At 33.4% G+C, this 27,704-nt stretch overlaps 1 protein-coding gene across 1 annotated transcript; it reads right to left on the bottom strand.

Moving 5' to 3' along the window:
* Positions 1-11,083: 11,083 nt before the first annotated feature.
* On the bottom strand, positions 11,084-18,447 carry LOC107797159 (CBS domain-containing protein CBSX1, chloroplastic). Its single transcript, XM_016620026.2, has 8 exons — positions 18,112-18,447; positions 16,296-16,383; positions 16,154-16,218; positions 14,729-14,777; positions 13,088-13,140; positions 11,838-11,953; positions 11,669-11,726; positions 11,084-11,590 (listed from the first exon to the last, which is right to left on the bottom strand). Exons 1-8 carry the CDS (start codon positions 18,310-18,312, stop codon positions 11,516-11,518), a joined length of 705 nt encoding a protein of 234 aa, XP_016475512.1. The 5' UTR covers positions 18,313-18,447; the 3' UTR covers positions 11,084-11,515.
* Between the last annotated feature and the right edge of the window lie 9,257 nt (positions 18,448-27,704).

Raw genomic sequence — 27,704 nt, 5'->3', positions numbered from 1 at the left:
TTAATGAAAGCGTTGCCCTATACCGAGTATTTTCACCTCTGTTGATTATTTTGAGATTTTATATATGTTGTGTGGAGTCTTGGGCTATTTGTTGAGAAATTTATTGATTCTGCTACATAGTTGAAATTTGGTTGTGGTCAGTGGCAAGTTTTGATATGAAGTGTTGTATTGTGTTGTGGTTTAAACACTCTCCTTGATGTTATTTACGCTTCCTACCTTGCTTGTTAATGATATACATGTGCTTGGTAAGGAAGAGTGTAAAGCACGAAGGGTGATGCCGTGCCATTTGAATTATATTATCATGTGAGGGAGAGTGTAAAGCACGAAGGGTGATGTCGTGCCATTTGAGAGTGTAAAGCACGAAGGGTGATGCCATTGAGAGTGTAAAGTACGAAGGGTGATGCCGTGCCATTTCATTTACATTTCAGTTGTCAGGAGCAGCGTATCAATGGTGGCAAGTTTATGATGAGGATAGACTAGTCGATGCAACACCACCAACTTGGACTCAATTTTCAGAGATGTTTTGAAAGAGTTTGTTCCCCAGATTCACCGGGATGCGTGGCACACAGAGTTTGAATGGTTGCGTCAGGGGGCCATGACGGTGTCAGAATATGCCATCAGGTTCAGTGAGTTAGCCCGTCATGTACCTATCTTGGTTTGTACAATTAGAGAGCAAGTCTGCAGATTCATTGAATGGCTCAATTATGATTTTAAAATATGTATGGCTCGAGAATTGCAGGCTGACATTCCATTTCAGCAAGTAGTAGATATTGCTAGGATGCTAGAACGTGTTCGAAGTGAGGAGAAGGAGGCTAAGGAGGCCAAAAGGTCTCGGAACTCTGGAGGATTTAGTGGATTCTCCTCTGCAGATATGTCTCATCATGGCAGAGGATCGAGCAGTCAGTCAGCCTAGTCCGCAATTCATAATACTCGTAGTACTTCAGTTAATACTTTTAGTGCACCACCGACATAGAGTTTTTACAGTGGTTATTCCAGTTATCCGGTAGAGATTCGGTATGAGCAGCTGCGCCCGCAGAGGGGTTGTTATGAGAGTGGTGATACTAGACACATCAAGAGAAATTATCCCAGACTTGGGAGGGGTGAATTTCATCAGAACACTCAGGCTACAAGCTTTATTCCAGTTAATACTCAACGTGCATAGCCATTTAGGGGTGGAGGACAGGCGGGTAGAGGGCTCCTAAGAGGTGGAGGCCCGACCTGTTGATATAATTGCTATGAATTCGCTGAGGCCGATACACCAGATGGTGTGGTTACAGGAATGGTTTAATTTATAATAAAAGGAGCACCATTCTTATTTTGATTCGATTTCGATTATCGAGGTGAGAACTCCTTTTATGCTCCTTAGATAAGTTATGTTATGTGTTTGAGGGCGGACTCTACTTCTCATTCAAGGGCGAATGATCCTAAGTGGGGGAGAATGTAACACCCCGAAAACTTTCGAAGTACTTCAGCACTATCAAGAAAGTTGATGTGTTCGTAGGCACGAGTTGCTATAGCCAGTTGAGACTAATACCGTGTATTGATGTAAAAATCAGACCTTTTGAAAATGTTTGGAGTGTAAGAAATTGATTTTAAAGTTTATAAGTGTGGATAAAAGAAATAACTTCCACTGAGATGGTGTTGTCGGACTCCTATTAAATTTACGGTGACATAGAATCACCCACGAGTATGTGTGTAAGAATACACTCAGTAATTGAATATCCTTAGAAAGATTCTTGGCACGTTCAAGGACGAACGTATGTTTAAGAGGTAGAGAATGTAACGACTCGACTTGTTATTTTAAGAATTAACGCCTCGTTTAGTGACTTAAGGTCTCGAGCAGCTTCGTAATATGTATTATGACCCGCGGGAGTGGTCGAGTTTAATTTTCGGAAGATTTGGAAATAAATTTAAAGAACAATTCTCATTTTTGAAGCTTAAATGAAAAGGGTTGTCCGGAGAGTTGACTTTTGAGCAAACGACCCACCCCGGAATGGAATTTTGATGATGTCAATAGTTTCGTATGGTGATTTCGGACTTAGGCGTATATCCAGATTTGGATTTGGAAGTTCGTAGTACAATTCGACGCATTTTGGCAAAAGTTGGAAAATAGAAGATTTTTGAAAAGTTCGACTGAAGGTTGAATTTTTGATAATGAGGTTGGATTTTGATTCCGGAAATTGAAATAACTCCATTACGTAATTTATGACTTGTGTGCAAAATTTGAAGTCATTCTGGATTGATTTAATACGTTTCAGTGCAAAATATAGAAGTTGAAAGATTTAAAAACTCATAATTCGATTCGATGCGCGATTCGTAATTTCGGCATTGTTTGACGTGGTTTGAAGCCTCGACTAAGTTTGTATTGTATTTTGGGACATGTTTGTATATTTGGTTAAGGTCCTGAGGGCCTCGGGTAGATTTCGGAAGGTTAACAGAGCAATTTGGACTTGAAGGAAACTGCTGGAAAATGGCAGCAGCTGGTGGAATCGCTTTTGCGATGCCAGGGCCGCAGAAGCGAAGATGGAAAGGGCATGGTAGTAGTCGCAGGTGAGAAGAAATTTTCGCACCTGCGGAAGCGCAGAAGCGGAAACGGACGACGCAGGAGCGACTGCTTTCGCAGATGCGCATATTGCATCGCACCTGCGAATGCGCAGAAGCGGAGAGGAATACGCATGTGCGATGGGGTTGTTGGCAGTGGTCTGTCGCAGAAGCGAGAAGGGTTTCACAAAAGCGGCTTCGAAAAAGAAAAAATATTGTCCGCAAGTGCGGAGCCTGGACAGAATCATAAGGACCAAAAATGGTCATTTCGCCATTTTCGTTTTGAATTTTTGGAGCTCGGATTTGGGCGATTTCTGGAGGGATTTTTCACAAGCTTGGTTGGGGTAAGTGTTCTATATCCTAAAGTGTTTATATTTCATGAATCTATGATTATATTCATCGTTTAATTTAGATTTTTATGGAAGAAATCAAGATTTTGGCAAAATCTTCCAAAAATAAAAATTTAAGATTTGGAGGTTGAGTTGTTATTGGAATAGGATAAAATTGGTATGATTGGACTCGTATCGTAATGGGTGTTCGTATTTCGTAAAAATTATGTCGGGTTCCGATAGGCGGGCGCCGCGTTGACTTTGAATGACTTTTTAGAATATAATTTTAAGTCAACGTTTTATTATCCGGAATTATTTTCGATGAATTTTAATGAAGTTGTACAATTAATTTGGATAGATTTGAGTTGTACGGAGGTCAATTCAAGCAAGAAGGTGATTTTGGAATATCAGCATAACTTCTAAAAGATAAGTATCTTGCCTAACCTTGAGTGGGGGAATTACCCCTTAGACATTGAGTCTTATGTGAAAATTGTGTGATTGGAAGCCGTGTATGCGAGGTGACGATTACGTACTCGGGATTATATGTGCAAATTTTATTGGTTTAAAGTTTTAGGTATTTTTATGTATTAAATTGGATAATTGTTGGCATTTAGTAAATCCTTGAATTATCATGCCTCATTCCTTATTTGTCAAGTTTGTATTTTATATAATAATTTGGTGTTATTGTCACTTAGATTTTATGTGAATTCTGTGTGTTTGTTGATTTGATATTTTTCTTGGAATTAAATTAATGATAGAATCCTTATCTGTAATTATTTAATAAATAAGTTTAAATTGAGGAGTTAATATAATTATCAAGAATTTGGATTAATGAAGGTGTTGCCATATACTAAGTATTTTCACCTCTGTTGATTGTTTTGAGGTTTAATATACGTTGTGTGGAATCTTGGGCTATTTGTTGAGAAATTTATTGATTCTGCTATATAGTTGGAATTTGATTGTGGTTAGTGGCAAATTGTGATATGAATTATTGTATTATGTTGTGGTTTAAACACTCCCCTTGATGTTATTTATACTTCATACCTTGCTTGTTAATGATATACATGTGCTTGGTAAGGAAGAGTGTAAAGCACGAAGGGTGATGCCGTGCCATTTGAATTATATTATCATGTGAGAGAGAGTGTATAGTACGAAGGGTGATGCCGTACCATTTGAGAGTGTAAATCACGAAGGGTGATGCCGTGCCATTTTCATTTATATTATCAGGTGAGGATGAGAGCAAAAGCACGAAGGGTGATGCCGTACCATTATTTTTATATTATCATATAATCATGGCACAAAGGGTGTTTCCGTGCAGGCGAGGAGGAGAGATATACATTATATTGTGATATCGTTTTGTTGTGTATATATTCATGCCTTTATCTTGAGATGTTATTGTGCACCTATGTTTTCCATCTGACTTGTAGTCGTTGTTGATTCCTGTGTGCCTCCACTTTATTTCTTTTATTGTTAATTTGTTATTGGCATTTCTCCCACCTAGTTGGTACTGTTATATGTATACACGGTGAGAAAGATATAAATGCACGAAGGGTATTGCCGTACCAATTGATCTATCTATCTATCTATATATATATATATATATATATATATATATATATATATATATATATTAATTTAATCTATACATATATATATTGGGTGAGAATGAGACAAGTGCACGAAGGTATTGCCGTGCCATTTGATGTGATATGTTGAATATATTTCTCACGCCAGGAAAGTTAAATGAGGTGTCACATGGTGACTGTTATTTGAAAGAATTATATTAGAAAGATATTTATTTGAAAGAATTATATTAGAAAGATATTTACTTGAAAGAAGTATATTTGAAAGATATTTACTTGAAAGAATTATATTTGAAAGATATTTACTTGAAAGAATTATATTTGAAAGATATTTACTTGAAATAATTATATTCGGAAGAAATTTATTTGAAAGAATTATATTCGAACGATATTTATTTGAAAGAATTATAATGGAAAGATATTTATTTGAAAGAATTATATTCGAAAGATATTTATTTGAAAGAATTATAATGTAAAGATATTTATTTGAAGGAAGTATATTTGAAATATATTTATTGAAAATGATTATATTTTAGAGACTTTTATTGAAAAACTTATAGATAAAAGATGTATATTTTTAAGGACTTGATTAATTGGTTATACTTGTACTCATTATTTGTTGAACAATATTAATGGTGTTCTTGTTGCCCTGTTGTGTATATCACTAGTTGATTAATGTTGCCATCATTGTTATTTGTTTCTTATTATTTTTGTATACTATATTGCTTAGGTTATTAGACTAGTGAGTGTCTTGACTGTACCTCGTCACTACTCCACTGAGGTTAGTTTTGATACTTACTAGGTACCGACTGTGGTGTACTCATACTATACTTCTACACATTTTTATGCAGAGCCAGATATTGGAGATATCGGACTTGGACAAAGTTAGAGTGTGATCGCAAGGATTCAAGGTAGAGTTGCTTGGTCGTCGCAGTCCCTTGGAGTCTTTTCATTTTTATTGTACTGTTAATTTCCTATCCGAACAGTATTGTACATTCGGTTCTCGAGATCATTCCATGTATTCAGCTAGAGTTCGTGACTCAGTATTACCAGTCTTGGGAGGTTGTTTGTTGAATATTTCCGTTGTTAGTGTTGACACTTGCATTGAATAAAAAAAAATGGCTTGAATTGTTATTATAATATGCTTACTTATTCTTAGAGATTAAGTGCCATCACGACGCATGTGGTGGGAATTTGGGTAGTGACAAATAAATACAGTAAAATACAATTGAATACACTACTGCCTATCATTCAAATATTGAAGAATATAGCTGGATCATAACAGAGATTTAAAACCATTGAATTATGTTGAATATAGCAGGGATATATATAAGTATAATACAACTATAAAAATACATAATAGAAGTATATGGATGATTATTAATACATAAATACAACATAATATATGAATTAATAGCATAACTTAAATAATGTTATGGTTTCATTCATTAACATCTTAAAAACAAAATACATTAATATATTAAAAAATAACAAATGTTGAGTAAAACCATGATGTATTCAGTGATAACCTGCAAATACAATTCGATTTACAGAAAACTATTCTAAAACTATCTTTACAAAAGTATTCGAAGCTGTTATTTACCTAAAAATATTTGCGGGTGCTTCATTATCGCTTATGGCATCAGCATCTATCTTCCGCATAGCATAGTCCCAAAGGAGGGCAGCATATCTTTGACGGAGTAAATTGGCATCAAAGGTTGTTTGTGAAACCAATCCATAAGTGCTCAAATACTCTGCGTATGCTGTGACATACAACCCACAATCCCTGGAAAAAGAAGATTGTCACAGTTAAATACAATTCATATATATAAGATTATAAAGTTATGTTGAATACATAATTCAGTCATGAAATACAACATAATGCATTGATATTTACCACAAAAATTATGAGTTATGGTAATGATTGTTGTTTTAAATACAACAGAATACGGTTGGCTTGAGAATACATATGAATACATTTAGGGTGAATACATAACTAAATACAGAACAACTGGTGTATTTAAAAATATTGTTGAATGAACTAAAATATATATAAATACATCTAACTACAACAGTCTAAAATCACTGTAAAAAGTAAAAATTAGTGTAGAAAATATCGAATACATATAAATACATCTACATACAAGAAGATACAACCACTGTACAAGCTAATAATCAATGTATGAGGACTCGAATACATATAAATATATCTACAATTATCTTATCGTTATGTGTTTCCGAGCTAGTTCCTATAAAGACATCTTTTCCCTTACTCCCTGAAGCATCACCCATGAGCTTTTTTCTCTTGTCCATATCAGGAAGTGTTGATTTTTTCGAAGATTTCTCAACTTGACCTTATTTCGTAGAGTCATCGTGTATTTTTGTTCTCCTTCTGGCTTCAGTGGTTACTAATGAACCTGCAAATACTGGTTCCACTTGAGCGATTTGCAAATCGAAAGATGGCCCATCGAAATTTAGTGCTTTGGTGGGTATACCTCTGGTAACCTTCTTCTGGGTTGTTGAATCAGCCATTGAAGATGAAATTTCAAGTTTTTTGGTGAAAACTAAACAATGGTGAATATTTTTTTAAAAAAATATTAAAGAGAAAAAGAAGAAGTTTTAACCGGCCAAAAGCTAAAAACTTTAATACTTACTACAACTTTTTGGAGCAAAAGAAATTAAAAATTGAGGAAGACAATGGCGCTGATAAAGGAGAATCGTGCTTCAACAATGGGGAGGACAATGCTGTGAGAGAGAGAACGTGGAGAGAAAATTAAGAATTTTGTGAAAGAATTTTGTGGAGAGAGAACTGTGCGGTAATTTAGTGAGAGAATATACTGAAAGAATGTGAGAGAAAAATATTAGACACCGTATTTTATGGCTTAACCGTAAGGAGTGACCATAAATATATATTTTGCTATAAAAACTAAAAGAAAGCTATATAAAATAATATTTTAAAAGAGTTTTTATTTATAATAAATAGGGCGTAAAGCTTTGCTATAGGAGGTAAAATTTCTTTTTTTTTAAATTTTATTTTGCATTTTGTTGTTACTAGTAGTAGCAGGGATTGAGTTCGATTCATGCTCGGAATAATAGTTTTCCTAATAATATTTCAACTAGTAATTTCCTCACTATTTTCTTTTCGACAGATATTATTGGGGTGGTCATGGTTTGGTTTGATCTTCATCTTAGAACCAAACAAGATATATGAGCTTAATAAATCTTCATTAGTAAAACTAAAGGACAGACATTGAAATAACGAATCTGCCGAGATTAGTTACATAATGTATTACATCTCAAGCAAAGATAACGAATCTGCCTAGACTTATTCTAAAAGAAAAAATATATAAATTTTATATACTCAAGAAAAAAAATATCCATATGTCAATTGGGTTTGATTTTTTCTTGTTCATTACCAAACTAAATTAGACGAAGTACATGTTGATTTTTTAAATTGGTATGACTCGAATTTTCAGTTGAATTCAATCTTTTTGTTTTTGTTGAAACTCTACATATTATCATTGGATATATCTGAATCATGGAAAAGAAAAAGAAAAACATACCTGAATCGATCAAATGATAGACTTTTTAGAACACAGTTATTCTCCAGTACACTAATCTTTAATAGTGTTGATGAAGTTATTGAAGAGAATAGGGTATACAAATAAAACCGACAAACAGCACCAACCCGATAATTCGAGTCAAATCGAGAAAAAAAATTCGGCTATGATTTGATTTGATTGGTTTGGTGTTGAAAATAAAAATCCGACGATAATTGGTTTGATTTGGTTTTAACTAAAAAAAGTCAAATCGAAACCAAACAAACCTGACATTATATGTATAAAAGTTTTAAATATATTTAATACATGAAAATATTTATTGTAGTGTAGTTTATAAATATTTCTTAAGCTTTTTCATAATTTTATCTTTTAACGTATTATTTTAAGCTTTGACTTATAATTTTTGGATGCTCCAATAAATTTTATAGTCCATAAATATTAGTAACTCAAATAAATCCTAAACCAAAATCAATTCAATACTAATGATAATAAAAGATATTTAATTCAATTGTACTATGAATGAAAATAGTGTTAGGATATCTATTTTTTTAGTTTTTTCATGGTTTAGATAAAATACATAATTTATTTTTCTTTTAGTGTTTAGTCATGTAAATAATAGTACTTATTGGTCGTACTTATTTTAGCAACTTATTAGTAATTTTAAATTATGTTTGTTTTCATTATGGCTTATTAATAATATTTATTTTATACGATTTTCTCATCTTTATTGTTGAATATTTTAGTACAATGCCATGAATCATCTCATATCTATGTTATTTTATTAAAAAACATCTTATATAGTTCTGTCTTACTAGGATGAAAGAAATATTTGGAACACAAATTCTATATTTTGCACTACGAAGACTTTATGAAAAAAACCCGAAACAACCTAAAAACCCAAAAAATTCGAGATTTAAAAATCCGACTTTTATTGGTTTGGTTTGGTCTTTCGATTTAATAACCCGATATAATTAATTTGGTTTGATAATTAAAAAATCTGAACCAACCCGACATATGTATCACCTAAAAGAGACTATGGGCCACCAGAGGCTGGGCCCTAGCCATTCCCGCTTGCCTGCCATAGTCCCTCTTCTGTATAAAGAGATCAACTTCATTGTCAAATCAAAACTGTCACATATGCACTAGCAATAGAATACTTCTTTTTAATGTACAACATTTTTGACCTGCCACAAGATGTTCACTTGCCTTTGTATAAGTAGTAGAAATTTTTATAAACATTAGACTTAATTTGATTGCAGAAACAGTAAATTAGAGTTTTATCAATTGAATTTTTTTAAATTACTATTTAAGTAAATTTGAAATAATGTATATAACATAACAATTTTAGCGAACAATGTTAAATATATTTAGAATAAAAGAGTGCATATACATATAAATATAATATGCTTTAGTTGACAATAGAAACAATTGATATGAGGTGAGAAGAAAGTGCTTTCACGGCTGTTTGACAAGAGTTTATTGGACCACAGAAGGCGGGAGTCGTAACAAGTCCTTTTCTATTCTAAATGGACCAGATATAATATAAGTAACTAATTACATGTAAAAATAGTGGTAGAAATTAATGGAATGTGTCCACAGCTCCTTCCAGCACCGTGCCTACCTTCCTGCCCGGGCAATTTTATTTACAAATAATTCTAGCTTTAACCTTGGAAGAAAAGGCATCAACTACACTATTAAATTGAGGAAAGAAATTTCTCCGGTTTGAATGAAAGGGGAAACTTGGATTCTCTGCCTCCAATTGGTACCAAGTAATACTTGAAAAAGAGAAAAAAGAGGCAATTGATCAAATGTGAAATGTGAAATGTGAATCGGAATGCTTTCACATAGAGACTCGTGAGCTCATATTCTACTACATCAAATTATTGGGTACCTGTCAAACTCAGTAACAAAACTATGTAGGGTGTCCATATATATATTTAAAAATCGATTAAACTGATTGTACCATACCGAACCGATTTTTAGGTTTCTTTTAATAAAATCGTTAGTTTTTATATAAATCTATAATCGTACTGATAATTAGGGTAGGTTTTTTATTTTATGAAAATAAACCGAAAAAATATCGAACCGTACCGAATAAATTTACAATGTGAAAAATATATTTATATATTAAGTTTAAAAATAATAAAGTATTAAATTTTTTCTTGAGCCTTGGAATTATGAAACTGTTACAAGTCAACAAGTAATTAAACTCAAAATCATAATACTCAAACATATTATGCTACTCCTATTAAAACAAAATTATTTCCGGCATGTTCACTAGCAAGACACAAGGTATTGTAGCGATTATGAGTAGCAAACTATAATGTATTAAAGATGTTTCCTTTTGTATGATTTTGATTTATCTTTTTGGATATTTAATCTTCTATAGACTTTATTCTTGAATCCCAACTTAGTTAATATTTTTTCACTCATGTGATTTATATTGTTTTTGTATTTGCTTGGTTTCTTTTACGCTGATGTAGAATAGTTGATGGATCTATATTCTAGCCATCTTTCATATTTTCTTAATTCATCACCTTTTAAACTGTAAAAATGTCTAGAGAGCATTGCTAAGTCCTATAAAAGTACGTATGTTATTGCATTCTACTTCTACTAGTGACTTTACATGACATTAAAAAAAATTACCGAAAATTTAACGAACCGTACCGATACCAAAGAAAAACCGACATGATTGACACGGTTTCGAAAAGTCTAATTTTGATTATACATAATAGAATAACCGAAAAATTGGTATGATACAAAATTAAAAAATAACGGACCGATTGAACCATTGACACCCCTAACTGTTAGCATGTGGAAACGCGCTGTTCCCAAAAGATAATCCAATCACTAGGGCCCCACTCAAAAAAACTAAAATTGTGCCATTTGTGTCAACAGGACCTGTTGAAAATCTTATATGGGGCTGTTCTTTTATGTTCTTTCCACATAGGGTTAACCAACCTCCTCAGCAGACTAACACCATTTAGTCAGTCGTTTTGTAGTTCAACAACCAAAGAAAGAAGCAGCCCATCCAGAGATGGGTTCCACACAAATATTATGAAACTAAAAGTTAGAAATGAAGAAAATATCATTGATAACAAATAACAAAATTCAATCAAAGAGTAAAGTTCCACAGTCAACGAAGGTGCCTACTGTTTAAGGTTCTTTAAGGTCCACCTAAAATGTTTCCCACTTACAGAAAATTATCTGTTTTTCTTCTGTGGTTCAAACCTCTGAAGAGTTTTGACTCGGACACTTCGCTTTTCCATGTAACATTTGAACCATATTATCTAGCAGAATGATCTCTGCAATGTCTTTTTCGCTGATGAAGTTTCCTATAAGTTTGTAGATTTACATAGATATCCTAGATTCTGACATACTGTGTATGGTTGGGAACCGCAATTAATATAAGTTTGCCTCGATGAGCAGATCCTTTGAAAGAAGGGACAGACTATGATTCTTGCTAGTAAAAATGCATACAGTTAACTAAGATGGGTACATGTCAGCCTTCCATTTCGTTGGCCCGCTTTACTTGAAGGGCCGCTCTTACTACATTTCCCCTTGTTATTATTCCCACCTTCATTAAACAACAGTTGATTGATTAAAAAATCACTTGCTAGAGAAGATGCAACCAAACAAAGCTTGAGGAGCTTACCAGCTTACCATCACCATCTACCACAGGAAGCCGACGATATTTCGTTTTCAGTAAAAGTCTGACAGTGAAAGAAAGAAATACATTAAACGGTTTGCTGTCTCATCCAATAAAAAGCAAGAAAACATGTAACGTGAACGGAAGGAACATAGTAATAAATAAATGACAGAACCTTGCTGCATCCTCAAGATTGGTAGATTCACGAACTACTAATGGAGCAAGTGACATCAGATCACCAACCACTTTCCCTTTGGTCTTACCTAGCAACTTTTGAATCTCATTGAATGTCTGCAATTATTATTCAGAATGAGACAAAGCTTGATTAGCTTTGAGATACTGTGTGATGCAGTTAATATGATACATAATCAAGTGCATTTTCACTGTTCTTCCACACAGCAAAAAGATGACAAGCTAACTCCAAGTGAGCCACCCCATTTATTAATACCATTACAAGGACGCCCAAAGGCCTGAAAAATTGCTTTTACGGGAGTGAACCGAAGGTAGTCTAGGGTAAAAGGTTTATCTTTGGGGAAGCAGACCCAACATTTGGACAACAGGAAACATGGAGCATCTAGTCAAAAAATATCATCTACTTTCATTTCATGTGACACTATTTTTTAGTAGTCCGTTGTAGAAAGAATGACACCTCTCTATATTTGAAAGCAATTTTAAGTTCAAAATTTTCATTTACCCAAGATAGCATGTTTTTAATTATAACCACAAAAATGTCATGGAAGGTTTAAGATTACAAGTTTTCCCGAAACTCCATGCCGAATCAAACCGTAGTAAGAGGATGAACTCAGTACGACCATAGAAGCTAATCAGCAGACAGATCATTATGAGATTGGAAATAGGATAGATGCATTATTAGATACGACAGCAAAACCCAGAGGCAGTTCAGTAGGTTTCATAAGCCATTAATTACATCTTACAAATAACAGGCCTTTTTTTCTGAATTCAATGCCACAAACACCTAAACTGCACAAAGTTGACTTCATGTGATATGTTAGCAGTCGGGAGCATCCATATGCAAGATCAGTGTGCAACGATGAAGTCCACATATTGAATTCTTGTAGTTGAAATAGGAATATTTAAGGCACTCATGTGAGGCAAACGTTTTAATGAAATGGCCAACTTCTGAAGTTGGTGACTGAAAACCCATCCAATGTTTCCTCCTCTTATCCCCCCCCCCCCCCCCCCCCACACACACACACAAAAGGAGAAAAAGGAAAAGGTGAAAGAGAGAATATCCACCTTTCACTACAGAGATATTCAAGTCTTCTACGTAGAAATCACAATCTTATCAAATATTTGTAAAGGATTTCATGCCTAAAATAAAAATTCTATGGAATTAGCACCGTCAATTATTTTTACAAAAGTATGTACTCCATAAACAGTACAAGGGCATTAAAATTTTCTTACTTTCCAATTGCTGTCTACTTCAGGAAACATGTCTGCATCAGCTGTTCCTGTACCTAAGAAAAGTATTTGGACAATTAACATCATATCAGTATTTTAGTATATCAGTTTAATCAAATGGAGAAGGGGAATACAGAAAAAGTGGAGGATTAACAAACCCACCAGAAAAGAGAAGAAAAGATATAAAAGTTCCATTCGTCCATCTTTATCAAGAACACCAACTTGCTAGCAGCTCAAATGCTAATTTCTTAATGATTACTCAACTAATGGGATAAAAAATTCAATCTTGAACAATCCAAACTGGACTTAATGTTAGGGGACTATGTTGTAACTGTTAACTGTTAAGCCTATTCTTTCATGCCCCACATCCACAGAATCAAGTTGTTGTGATGCCCGTAAAAATCAATTACTCCTCTTGCATAAATAAATTAGTTCTCCATATAAGAATTTTTCTAGGCAGCAAGAATGAATCTTTTCAGGAAATTCCATTTTCAGATAACCAAAATCTAAGGAAGTAGATGTAGAAAAGAAGAAAAAAACAATTGCTCCTTTTATCATTCGACCACTGCCTGAGATTGGGGTTCTAAGCTGGTGCAGTAGTGACATGTTTTCTTGCCATGGCTAATTAAAGGGGACAGAGCAAATAGTGCACAGTACACCAAGAGAGAACTAATTGTGCCTTTGGAAAGATTGCTTTCAAGGCAAGAATGATATCAAAGTGGAAAACAAAATACAGGATAAATGAAATATAAGATGAACATGTGGAATGGGAATGCACTATACCTTCACAAGGGGTAAAACAAACAACATATTCTTAATCCAAATAAACTTTCAGTACTGGATTATGTTATCCAAATAAAGAGAGAAGATAAGCCTCAGAGAGGTTTTCAATAGGATTTCGGCTCGAGTTATAAAAGGTCCCAAAGCATTTCAAGCACAATAAGGAATTAGGGAAATCTTAGTTTATTTTTCACCTTATAACCAGAAGGGCTTAATTTGAACAGACCAAGTTTTTACTAGAACTTTGGCTATAGTTCATAAAGATCCAAAGTAAAATAACGAATTAGGAAACCATAATTTATTTTCAACTTATAACCATAAAGTAAGGCTAACAACATATTTAAACACACTCTGTTTATAACTAAGTGAGTAAAACCTCAAATATGATAACAACATATTTAAACACTGCAAGAAAAAAGATTTAGAATTTGTTCCTGTTTGACAGACATTCCAAGTCACAAATATTATGCCACAATATTCGAGGTATAAGAAAGTTCACCACTAAGATAGGTGGGATCTAACTAGAGAGACATGTAATTGGTACATGTTCACGAAGGAAAAAAAAGAAGAGATGCACTATACTCATCTCGAACATAAAGCTTGCCTGGAGTATGAAGGCAAACAAATTATGGAAGAGTTTAGAATCCGAAAACTTAAAATCTAAACATTGTCTGTAGACGGGTATAGTGGACTGTATTCCATTTCTCCATATGCCAGTCCCCAGCAAACACACCAGTTACTTGCCAAACACGTTAAAGGTTTCAACGAAAACGGTCCAGAAAAAAATATTGGCCAAATACCGATAGAATTTGTTGTAATCTCCGCATGAAAATCATCATAGCATCACAATTTAGGAAAATTTACCTGATATAGAGTCGAGCGCCAATAGATCATAGTCAGAAACAAGACCAACCTGTACCAAGAAAGAGCTTCTGACTTTTGAGTGTTTGATGAGACAAAATAATATTACTCTTAGCACATCTTTGAACTGAATATCCTGAATCAAATCTATAGAGAAGTGGCCATACCTTTCGCATTATAGTACTGCAATTACATATTGCATTATTCAGTTAATAAATTTCTCATAATTAATAGTTTTGATGCATACTAGGTATCGGATAAAAGGATCATCCACTAAATATTTGATTTACCAAAAGTGGATGGAAACCATACAAGCTAGAGAAGAAATTCCTATTAGTATGCAGTCAAAATATTTTAAGTAATAAGCTGTCAAAACAAAAGAACTTTTCTACAGACACCTGTTGCCAGAAGACACTATAGCATTAGATTTACTTTACCAATATTTTAAAAATAGATTCCTGTTGTCATCTTATCAAGTAACAAAGGAGAAGAGGAATTAAAAAAATATTAGTTGCCATAAGAATTTTTAGCATTAGCTTTTCCTTACCTGCTTTGTGGTTTGAAACATGATTCATTCACAGATATAAGCCAGAAAAGCAAACATGTGATTGCACATTAAATCAGAAGAAGAAAATATCTCCCCAGCAAAAGCTTTTGATGTACTAATTCATTTGGATGGTAGCTATAAGCCTATAAATATCCATTCACAAATATAAGCCAGAAAAGAAAACATGTGATTGCACACTAAATGAGAAGAAGATAATCTCCCAAGTAAAGCTTTTGATGTACTAATTAATTTGGATGGTGGCTATAAGCCTATAACAGATCAACAAATTTTATGACTTAAAATATTTTAATGTAACATGTCAAGAGAAGCATGTATCATGTGTGAGAGCTAAAGCACATGAATTAGTCTCTAGTATGTTTATCATATTATTAACTAAGAGCTTGTTGATTAGAATATGATGCTAATTAAAAATCTATCCTAATGGTCATGCGCAATCACATGCACAGCAACTACTATACTAAAAGTTCCAGAGTAGTAACTAGATGATCTATTTTTAACATTCGTGAAAATTCCCCCATCATTGTAAATAACTAGCTTAGCTGTCTAATAAACAAAAGTTATGTGCTGTGTCATAGTAATCTATATGGGTTTGATATGCTAAATTATCTTCTGTGTTTAACAAACTTCAGTTTGCACAAGATAGACACTTAAAGAAGTTAAAGGTTCCTAATGCCCAGCTTTGATGATATTAATTCAACTGAAACTTAATGGCAAATTAGCTTTCAGGTATGAAGTTAGTTTAAGAGATGTTCATAAGTGCTACATAAGCTGGGAAAGAGTCATCGAATAGGGGGTACTTGCACTCAATAAAGTGGGATCTACACTGGATATAGCAGCTAATATTGCAAATCAGAACTTACCAATTTCCAGTTATCATCAATTACAGGGAAACCAGTGATTCTGTGTTCCACTAGAGCTTCCAAGGCTGTTGCAGGAACTATCATGTATCAGATAGAGACTTCATGTATAGCAAGTAAAGATGAAATTTGAGTACAAAAGTACCTTCATCTACTGATGTTGTGGGCTTTACCACATGTAACTCCTCTTTTCTAGTCATGAAATCACCTACTGTATAGACACCATTTCTGGGCTGCCACAAGTGGAAAAGCTTATGATTTGGTGGACATTCATGGGGAAAAGGAACTTCTTGATGCAATGGATAAATCATTTATAGTTAACTTTCGAAAACAAAGGGCTCTCCGAGAGAAACAGATCCAAGACATTTAGCACCAAGTTTTGTTCAAGCAACAACTCGTGAGCAAGATATTCACATGAGGAGCCAATACATATTGATCTCTCTGTCCCGAAACTTTAATCCATGTCTGCTCCCAAGGGTCAAATAAATAAATCTTTGAATAAGACATTTAAACGTATTCTGGTCTTTCTGAAATAAAATGCCATTTATAATGCTTTCAGTGCAGTTCCTAAATATCTAATTTTATTTTTCTAAATACCTATATCTCTTTTTCAGTGAAAGCAATAGCAAAAAGTTACATGGTTCCTCCACATTCAGTTATGTTGCACATATTTCAAATTTGAACCATGCCAAATTGCAACCTTACCTTTTCTTCTCTACCTCAATCCATAGGTTGAGGCTACCTTCAAATTAATCTGGATTAAAATACATACCAAGAAACTATGACTACAAAATTGTACTAACCTTGGGAATATTCACTTTGGCCAAGAATTTTGTCAAATAACGTTAAAAATGCTTGAGTTCAATTGCTACATTTCCCATGGAGCGCCTCTCTCAATCAAATGAGATTGAATGCAGTTTCCCTTTTGTCACAACTTTTAGACTTAAGAGCGAGGGTAAGGGAATGCAAAGCTCTGTTGAGTTTTTACTCTTTAAGTCAGTTTATCACTATTCAAACTTTTAAGGATCCCTTGAATGCCATATAATAAATTATTGCCAAAGGTTTTGACCTTGTGAATTTCTGTTCATTTTTATATTATGTATATTTCCGCCTTGGAATTAAATCGAATTTTTCCAAAAGGTCCATCTAATACAATGTTGAAGAGTGAAGAAGAAGAAGAAGACTAACAGGCAAGTAATATCATTTTAAAGAAGAAGAAGAAGAAGAAGAAGAAGAAGAAGAAGAAGAAGAAGACTAACAGGCAAGTAATATCATTTTAAATCATAATCTAATTTATATCAAGCACCCTGCTTTAACTTACCACATGTAAATGAATAGCCAAACCTTTACCACATCAAGTAGAAGTCAATCCAAAATTTGAAGGTCAAGCTTAATTTTATGCATTTTGACTTTATTAGCATAACTGAAAAAAGAGTTAAGGGATTGTCAATTTTAGACAGAGGAAGCACTACAGTTTACTTACCTTTTTTATTCACGCACTTTTCAAAAAGCATGAATGCCTGTTAACTAAATCCACCTATGCAGAAAGTAACCATGTAGCTTTAAGCTTTCACATATAGAATAACTTTTAAAGTTCATTAATAGTTAATTATTTAATGATAATGATTGATCGACTTCATGTTCATGTCTCAGTTTTAATTAATAAATCACAATTTTTAATTTAAATTATAAGTATAATCATAACCAGAACATAATTTAAGAGTCATTTTATCACTTCACAATGAGTTAAGTTTTAACTTTTAAGTGCTTAAGAAGTTTATCAAATACTCCAAACCTTTAGCCTTCTAGAAACTTCAAATCCTATAATTCGTATGTGCCGGTGAAGATATGCCAAATTACTATATAAGTACATTCAAAGAGAATAGAGTTGCTTAAATTAAGTTAAGCTAGCCTAAGCTAAGAGTTCAATCAGGATTGTAGAATTGGATAAGGAAGCAAACCGGGACAGAATTGGTCGTCAAAGTGTTGGCTGCAGCAAGGCAAAAGGTCTCGCGAGAGTCCGAAAGGCGTACCGGCAGGAAACATTTAGAGGAAGCAGCAAGTTTGTGGCTAGGCAGAGATAAGAGCAGGCAAGGCAGCTGGTGGTGGAATGCGGCGGATGCGCGGTGGAGACAGAGTCCAGACGGCGATATAGACGCCATCGACGGGAGAAGAAAATGACAACTAACAGAGAGAAGATGTGGAAGTGAAGATGCAGCAGTAATGGCTTCGACGGAAATAGCGAAGCCAGTACTTAGTAAGCAGACGCGTATGGCTTCGTCACTCGTCAGGTAGTTATTTTTTGATACTCTAGAGGCATCTAAACTTGAACCTTCGAATTGGTGCTCTCACGGAAAAATATTTTCATTCTACTCCCTGGAGTTTGTTTTATTTACCAGACAGGCACATACTGTTGAAATGGGATTATTCTAACTTGTTATTCAAACCTGATTTAAGTTATATGCTCTAATCTATACTACAATTAAAAGCAGAAAGGTACTATCGAAATATTATTCATGTTGGATATAATTATAATTTTAATTACTTTTTTTCTTCAAATAAAAATAAAAAAAGCTAATTGTCCATGTTTGGGATTCTTGCCTACGCGTTTTATGTCCCTTTTGTATTCGTTTTGGATTCCAATTCCATTATCTCTTTAGTCTTAGTTTATGATTCAATTTCTTCTTTACTGACCGTATTAGGCTTCTCCCTTTCGTTTCTTCCCATTATTTTGGAATCAATACCGTATTAGGATTGTTAATATTTTGGAATCATATCAAGTTAATATTTTATTAATTTAAGATTTTTATCACTCTATGGTTGATATATATTTTTAATTACCAATTATTTGCCACACTCTATGGTTGATATATAATTTTAATTATTAATTGTTATGCGAGCTGAAATTGCTCATATTTTCTCACAAAATTAAATTTGATTACCTCTTTTAATTGACTATAGTATACATATCACAATTTTAAAATTTGTGTTCTTAAAGAATAGCCCCTGACAATTGGCGTCGTTGAATCTATCCAAAATTTTGACAATTTTTATTGGTTCAGGTAAACAATTCTCCTTATCGATCTCATAAATAATGTTTTATATAATCTTTTTGTTATGATGTATTATGTTATGTTCTGAAAGTTATGTAGCTTTCTTGCCGTTAAACTATGATTTTTCTGTTACTCTTCAAAATTTGAGATTGGGATATTCTGTTAATATCAATTTTCATAAACAAGAACTTTCAGGTAAATATAAGATAGTGACAAATTATCAATATTAGTTTGTATTCTCTCTCTCTCTTTTTGTATTTATGACTAGATTTGCTTCTTTGTCTTCCTTTCTTTCTCTATTTTTTGTATGAGCTTTATTTGAGTTGAAAGTTTGAAACAGTGACTTACCTGTTGTGAAACAGTTAACTCCTATTACTATCTCAAATTTAGCACACATCCTCTTTCACAGTTTTACTTCACGTATTTAAGGACTATAGTATTGTAATTGGGAGTTTATACTTTATATATAGGTAGAGTTAGTTTTCTTAACTTAAGGATATTTCAAAAGAATATCTGCACAAGATTCATTCAGAAAGAGGGTCACATGTGACTCAACTGTTTCTTAATAGTTACATTATGTATTTTTCTCTTCAAACACTCCATTCTAAAATTTCCAACACAAATAGTAAAAATAGAAGAACTTAATCCATGTTACTAAGTCAACATTTTCCTCTGCGAAAAAGAAACTCCAGAATATATAGTTGGACTATGCTATATCAATACTTTGCATCTATTCCATTATAGTTGGACTATGATATATCAATACTTTGCATCTATTCCATTGTCACGACCCAATTTTCCTATAGGCTGTGAATGCGCCCAAAGTCGCTGCTAGGCAAGCCAACGGTGCACTAACCATGTGTTATCAGGAGTTGTCTACATGTCGAGGATATTGCCCGTCATGGACCGGAGTTGCTATATACCCTCATTACGGGTGTTACTGATTGAATCTTCATGTTGAGGAAGATTTTCTTGTGCCTCAACGTTGTGTGTGATGTTGACATCATTAGCTGTCATTCTTTTCGACTTTTGCTACGAAACAAAGAATCAAACAAGTTAGCAATAGACGCAAGAATCAACTCAATTACGCAACTGTCTAAGTCCCACGGTGGGCGCCAAACTGTTTACCCGTAAAACGGTACAATTGAATTTGTTGCGTGGTTTATAGACAAGCAAACTGATTTGATCCAAAAATGATAAATAAATTAAATGAAAAATAATACTTAGTGTTGAAATCGAAGGAAATGACCAGCATGGTTCCGGGAGAAATGCTTCCGAACACAACGATAAAAATAGTACTCAACTGAAAATAAAATTATATTTTTTAGCTTGAGAATAAAGTGTAGCATAAATTTTGCTAGAGATTTTTTCCCCTAGAATGGTTGTTGAAGTCATTATTTATAACTATACCTAGGAAACAAGATTCTAGGATCAATCTCCTCTTAAATGACAATAAAGGGGCCATATGTAACGACAAACTATAAATGCCAAAATTCTCTACAACGACTGCATTTTTAATACTGAGAAATATTCTTCATTAAATGTCATCTTGTGGCAAACATTTGTTTGCTTCCGTTGACCGCGTTCCCTTCGGGATCTACCCGGTACTAACCGAAGTTGTTGTCTTCGGTCTTGGTTTTCACTCGATTTATCTTCCGTCCGCCTCCGATTTCACGTGTCACGCAATCATTCGAGCATTTAACATAAACCAATTTTACTCTATACACCACATAATATTATATTTAATGAAACAGGAACAATCCAAAGAATAAATTGTCAACATAACATATTTTCTAGGCAGAATATTTTCGTGAAAATAATTTTTCATCCTATTAATCGTGTGTAGACATCATTCTTTTCCCCATAGTTTGTCAGCAAATTGCGTGCTAAGCCTTTCTCTGCTAACTAATTAGAAAGGAGAAAGAGAGGAGAAAAAATAAAGGTAGAGAGAGAGAGAGATTTCCCTATGCTGAAGCAAAGTATGCCTTGCTGGTTTCAGTATCTACATTCTACAAGCATGATTTGACAATTGAAAGAGGAGATCGTTCATTTCTGTTACTCATCTTTCTGTTTCAGTTATGATAAGTGTAGATTGCTCTAGTGATAAGCACCCTCCACTTCCAATTAAGAGGTTGTGAGTTCGAGTCACCCCAAGAGCAAGGTAGGGAGTTCTTGGAGGGAGGGAGGGAGCCGAGGGTCTATCGGAAAAAGCCTTCCCATCCCAGGGTAGGGGTAAGGTTCGCGTATACACTATCCTCCCCAAACCCTACTAGTGAGATTATATTGAGTTGTTGAATCTTTCTGTTTCGGTAGCTTTGTCTTGTCATATTTGGACTTGTTTTATGTATTTCTATTTGATTTTAGGCCCTCTCCAAGAGTCTTTCAGTTGATAATCTTACAATTATACCCCCTCCCCCCCCCCAAAAAAAAAAAAATTGGCCTACTTTATGCAATTTTGTTGTTTATTTTACGAATTTTTACCTCCTATAACAAATTATTATACCATATTTATTATAAACCAAAATAATTTCAAAATATTATTACTTATAGCGATCTTTTCTATTTTATAGCAAAATATGTATTTATTTTATACCCTATCATTGAGGCGTAAAATACGCTAGTTATGTTCTTTCTCTCTTTCTTCATTCCCTCTCTATCAGCAAGATTCTCAATTCTCTCTCTTCTTCTCATATCTCTCTCCCTTTTCCATCAAAGCAGCCATCATAGCAACCATTTTGGGTGACGATGATAGACTTTTTGAAGCGAAGAGAATAGATCTAAATCGAAGAGGGAGTAGATGAACAGATCTGGCCATGGCTACAGATTGAGCTTTTGGAAATCTGAAGTAGAATCGCTGGAGAAGATTTGAGGGTCTGATTTTTGTTCGTCTCAATGTATACATTATTTTTCTTGGCCGAAAAACGTCATCTCCGACGAACTTTCTTTTCTTCTTTGCTAATGAGTCACACACAATGATACAAATATATTGTATTCTGTACAAATAGACTCAAATACATTATATTTTTGTATAAATACATTATATTTTCGCATGTATTTATGTATTTCGAAGGTCTGTATTTTTTTAAAACAACCGAATATCACTATTTTTGTGGTTTTTTTGTTGTTTTGAATACAATCAAATTGAATACGGTGAATTAAATATAATGTATAATAGTGAATAATGAATATAGGTGAACTGAATACAATGTATATAGTCGAATTGAATATAACGGTATACACCCTATTTCTTGATTTTTTGTTGTTTGAATACGGCTGAATTCAATATAGTGAAATTGAATACAATTCAATATTGCGCTTTCCGTTATTAAACACATAATCACTATTTTAAGGCGGATTACCTCATTGTATTTATAAATACAGTCGCGCGAATACATGAAATACAACACAATAGCAACGAAATTTTGTAGAATTGATTTTGTTGAGTTAAATTAGAAGTGATACACGTTAACTGATCCTCTTTTCGTTATTAAACAGCTGGACTCCCTACTTATTAGGCGAATTCCACGACTGTATTCATGAATACAGTAGCGCGAATATAACGAATACAGTCCGATAGCAACAAAATATTAAGTATGAAGTAAATATGTATATGATTGCTATATGAATTAAAGTTGATAGTGAAACTATAGTGATTTCTGAAAATTACTCTTTTGGAAACCATGCTGAAATGAAATTGGGCAACGTTTGATGTGCAAGTTATGCGAAAAATGGAGGTACATGAGTACATGAAACCAGGCTGATATAAAAATGGGCCAGTACGGGTTCCTCTTCTTATTATCAGTAGATATTTTGGTTGCTCTATTAGTGTAAATATTTCTTTTTCTACTATTCTATAAATGGGAGTTAGGCTCCTCTTCGTCAACTTATGTATATAAGTAACTCTTATTTAATAAAGGAGTTAAGTTATATAAACTATGGTATGAAATTTTTTCTTCTTCTTCTTCCCCTTTTTTAATTGTTATATTCATGTGGTAGGGCTGCCAATAGAGGCTAAATTGCCCAAGCAACAGCCATATTATTAATTGGACTGGATACTGTAGTTTCCAATTTTATAAAAGCTAGTCTTCCAAGCAACGGCCATCTTATTTAAAACGAAATATTTACAAATTAATATCTATCAGTATAAGTGAAATAGAGCCCAAAGGAAAAGCATCATTGTTTCTTAATTTTGATTCCTCTCTAAGCAAACAGCTGAAATCCTCGTATCGGTCAAGTATAAACGAAAAAGACTTCAATACTAATTATAGTGTGAAAAAGCTACCACATTTTTGGTGGAAAAGAAGAAATGCTTCAATACTAATTATAGTGTGAAAAAGCTACCACATTTTTGGTGGAAAAGAAGAAATGAAAAATTACAACTAGTAGCCTGTTTGGCCAAGTTTATTTTGAGTTAAAAATACTTTTTTAGTCGAAAGTGCTTTTAAAAAAAAAGTTATTTGACCAAGCTTTTAAAAGAAAAAAAAAAGATTTTTGAATAGGAGGAGCAGAAAAAGTAGCTTCTCTTCAAAAATATTTTTTTGAAAAATACTTTTACTTAGAAGCATTTTTTAAGTGTTTGTCCGAATACTAATTGCTGCTCAAAAGTACTTTTCAAATTAAGTAGCCAAACACAAACTGTTTCTTACCAAAAATACCTTTTTGAAAAGCACTTTTGAAAAAAAATATTTTATAAAATAAGTTGATTTTGGAGGCTGGCCAAACAGGGTATAAGTTACTGACGAGCTGATTTAAAAATTAAAATTCTAAATTCGTGGGTTAATATGTGAGTTAGGGAAAACTCTTTTCCACCACAATGCAAAGCTGGAAAGAGACCTGGGGAGAAGGAGGGGGTGTTTGGTGTGATTGGACTCCAATACTTGGTTGCTTTCTTCTTTTTGTGGATTCAATTTTGGCCATTAATTGGTCCCTACCTTCCCATTTTGTAGTCTCTTTCATTCACTTTTGGTTATATAAATTGACAAAACAAGAATGATCATTCTGCAAACATGTGGAAAATTTCGCTTAGATCTCTGCCGTTTCTTGCAGTTGATTGGATGATGTTTTTATCTTCAATTTTCCAGCTGATCATTAGGGGAAACTGTTTTTTTCAACACTTCTTTAAATTCATTGCACAAATCAGTAAATTGTCTGTCTTTATAAGCTACAAAAACATTACATAACTTAGGCATAAGTCTTGAGGTTCGAGGTTTTATGGACCATTTTTTGTAAAACTAATCTGCAGAGGATAACTCCATTTATCTCTGCGTCTATTGACTGTAAACCGTGACTTAATAAATGCTAAACTTTACAGTATCATTTGAAGTCAGAGTTTAAATTTTTCCCCTTTAAAGAATTTGTTCAAAATTAGTCTAGGCAGTACTCACTTGAAGAATGGAAATCAAGGTTTGCCAGCGGGCATAACTTTAATATAATCTTCATTCTATTAATCTTGTTAAATTATTCACAAATTCTATTAAATTTAAAAAAAAAAGAGAGGGGAAAAGAAACAATTGCCATAATGTGGGGTTGGGTGGGCGGTGGGGGGAGGGGAGAAGAAACAATTGCCATAATTGCTATAGGAAGGTTTTAGGAGGCCTCTTAGCATTTTGCCTTCTTCACGTTTTCCTCGTTTAAAATTAATACATTATCGCTTTGATTTGCATAATCAACACTCGAATTATAACATTGTATTTAAAAATTGCCACTTATTATAATTAGACAGGTGGTCTGAGGATGACTAGCTTAACTCATCCTAAACTAGCACATCCCTCAAAGTCTTCAAAATGTTAGTGGGATGAATCTGGAAAATACTCCTGTTATCTTCTCAAAATTGCTTTTTAAGAAAAATTCAATAGAAATAAAACACTTCAAAATTTTGGGAGACAAAAGGTTTTACAACAAGGTTTATTTTGAGGAATAGGATGCATGGCTAGTCGAGGAGGACGACGTTGATATTTGGGCAAGTTACGCATTTAGTCTGTTGGTAAAATAATTATATTTGCTAGCTGGTGTAATTTTCTTTGATTTTTCATGTAGCGGTTTAATGGTTTTGCAAGTCAAACAAATATTAAGGAACTTTGGCATGGTGTGACAATCTACCCACATAATTGGCAGAAAAAACTTTAGTTATAGATATTGGCATTAGGTAGCCAATAAATGTATATTATAACAATAAAGTGTATATCACAATTTATATTACAACTTTATTTTCTTTCTTTATATATATCAAAAATATATATATCACAATATTATTTTTTATTTTTTGTATATCTAAAATATAAAGTTATAAATATAGTTATCTATAATTTCTTGTTGTCTTTACATCCAAGTGTATAACAGAAAAATAATTATAATTTTTGTATATCACAGTGTATAACACATCAAATAACGTGTATACCAAAAGGTATATCATAACTTTATTTTCTTTTTTTGTGTATATTAAATGAACAAAAAAAATATATTTTCTATTTTTGTATATCTCAATGTATAACACATAATTTTTTAATAATAATTATTTAGGGCATTTTTTGCAAAACCTAATATAAGACTATAAATTTGCTAATTCGTGTTATGTGTGGTCGTATGGTGTCATTTTCTCAAACATTACGTACACCATAATAAAAAAAGTGTGGGCCTACAGCTGCAAAAATTTAAAAATATCTGGAGCTACGGACTAGTGGTGCAAATGTAGGCCTGGGCTATATTACATAGCAATTATTTCCTGTTCTAGGAAAGATAAAAAAGAGCCTCGTTGCATTCCATTATTGGTTGGCTTTGTCTTTGGGAACCTTAATCTTATATAAAACATAACTCCAACATTAGATGGAAGGGCCCATTCTAGTTGGGAATTTTGTCATGTGTGCTATACGTGGCTTTTTTGTCAAGCTACTTAATCCAAAACTCAATTTGTAATAGGCCACATTTGAGGAAATGATCAAAATGGTGCTTAATGTACGGGGCTTTATCTTGATCATTACTGTTTTACTCTTAACAGATATGATCCTTAATGTATATTAAAAGATAATATATTTGATTTTTTGCCCTAAACTTAATAGATTTATCCAAAAAAACTATTAAATTTAACTTAAGGACCCATGTGCAGCTCACGTGCAATCATTTAAAAAGCGAAAAAGCTTATAATCTCCCCTCAAAAACAGTTCTCAAAATTTCTTAACAGAGGAGCAACTAGTTTGGCTGAGACCATGCCCTAATTTTATTCAGCTGCGTTGTCTTCATCTCTTTGTCAATAGAATCGATCTCTACAGTAAAAGTACATTCTACTTTCTTCTTTATTACCAAGAATGTTGGTCAAAAGGAATGTTGGTGAAGAATCAGCCCCATATTATGATAAGATTTTTTAGAAGTATATGCTTGTTCTTTAAAATATTCAGATAATATCTAGAATGGTGGTCCTCATAATTTTTTTTGACAGACCCTGTGTCCGAGGCTGCATTTTTTAGCATTAAAGTTTGCCATAAGGGACTGATGAAGCATCAGCCAAGCAAACTTTATGTTGGAGGCATGGTGGACTACTTTGACTATGTTGAAGTGACAAACCTTAATCTAACAAACTTGAAGAAGATTGCTGAGATGTGTAGCTATATGAATGACTCGGAAATTTTTTGGCATAAATGTGGGAAGTTCGGCAATAAATGGAGATTAGTTTCTACTGAAGTTGAATCCCTCACAATTGAAAAATGCATCCCGAATGATAGAGTAGTTGTGGTTGAGTAGTTGAGATCTCAGGCCAAACATATTACACATTAAACCAAGAAGAATATGTTATCGTACATATTGAAAGGGAAAACACACATAGCTATGATGAGTGTGGAGATTCACAAAATGAATTATCTGATGATGATTTCATCCTTGAAAGACAAGGACAAAAAAAACAAAGCTTTGAGGATGACAGAAAGCTTATTAGTGAAGCAGTTTTGAGAAAGTTGTGTAACAAAGATGGAGATTCAGATTGTGTGGACTCCGATGATCAGAAAAGTTTGAATAGTGATTCCGATAATGACTGTGGCCCATGTCACAAGCCTGGCCATAATAGGAGAACTTGCAAGTTTAACTATGTGCAGCCAGAAGTAGGAGTTTTTGAGCCAGCTTGTTGGATGCCTGCTACTTCATTTGTTCCCGAAAAGATATCGATAAATATTTTGATTTGATAGTAGAATTAGCTCGGTTTCTTAAAAAAATTTAAGATTCTTTCTTTTACAGGTTAGAAGAGCAGAAATTGTCCAAGATGATAATGTTAATTCATCTGACATAAATTTTTAACATGGTAATTTCTTTTTCCAGTTTGATTACACTTAAGCTAATAAGTTACTTTCGTTGTCATATCTAAGCTAATGGGTTCTATGCATATTTCAGATGATGGTCGATATGTTGCTGATCTTTTTGTTAATGGAGTAGTAGATGACTTGAAGTGAAGATATTTTTGCTGGTTTTGATGTTGGTAGTAGCTGATTTGAAGCCTAAATCTTACAACTAGACTTCAA

The sequence above is a fragment of the Nicotiana tabacum genome, chromosome 17 (genome assembly GCF_000715075.1).
Source record: "Nicotiana tabacum cultivar K326 chromosome 17, ASM71507v2, whole genome shotgun sequence".
Taxonomy (NCBI): Eukaryota; Viridiplantae; Streptophyta; class Magnoliopsida; order Solanales; family Solanaceae; genus Nicotiana; species Nicotiana tabacum.
The sequence above is the reverse complement of the archived record's forward strand: the minus strand, read 5'-3'. Positions and strand labels throughout refer to the sequence as shown.

What these genes read in the sequence shown, in the direction of transcription:
- LOC107797159 (XM_016620026.2), bottom strand. Translation starts at nt 18,312, where the DNA reads ATGGCGTCTATATCGCCGTCTGGACTCTGTCTCCACCGCGCATCCGCC. An exon ending in CACAACATCAGTAGATGAAG is followed by an intron (nt 16,219 to 16,295) that starts GTACTTTTGTAC and finishes TTCCTGCAACAG; the next exon opens with CCTTGGAAGCTCTAGTGGAA. An exon ending in TAGATGGTGATGGTAAGCTG is followed by an intron (nt 11,591 to 11,668) that starts GTAAGCTCCTCA and finishes TGTTTAATGAAG; the next exon opens with GTGGGAATAATAACAAGGGG.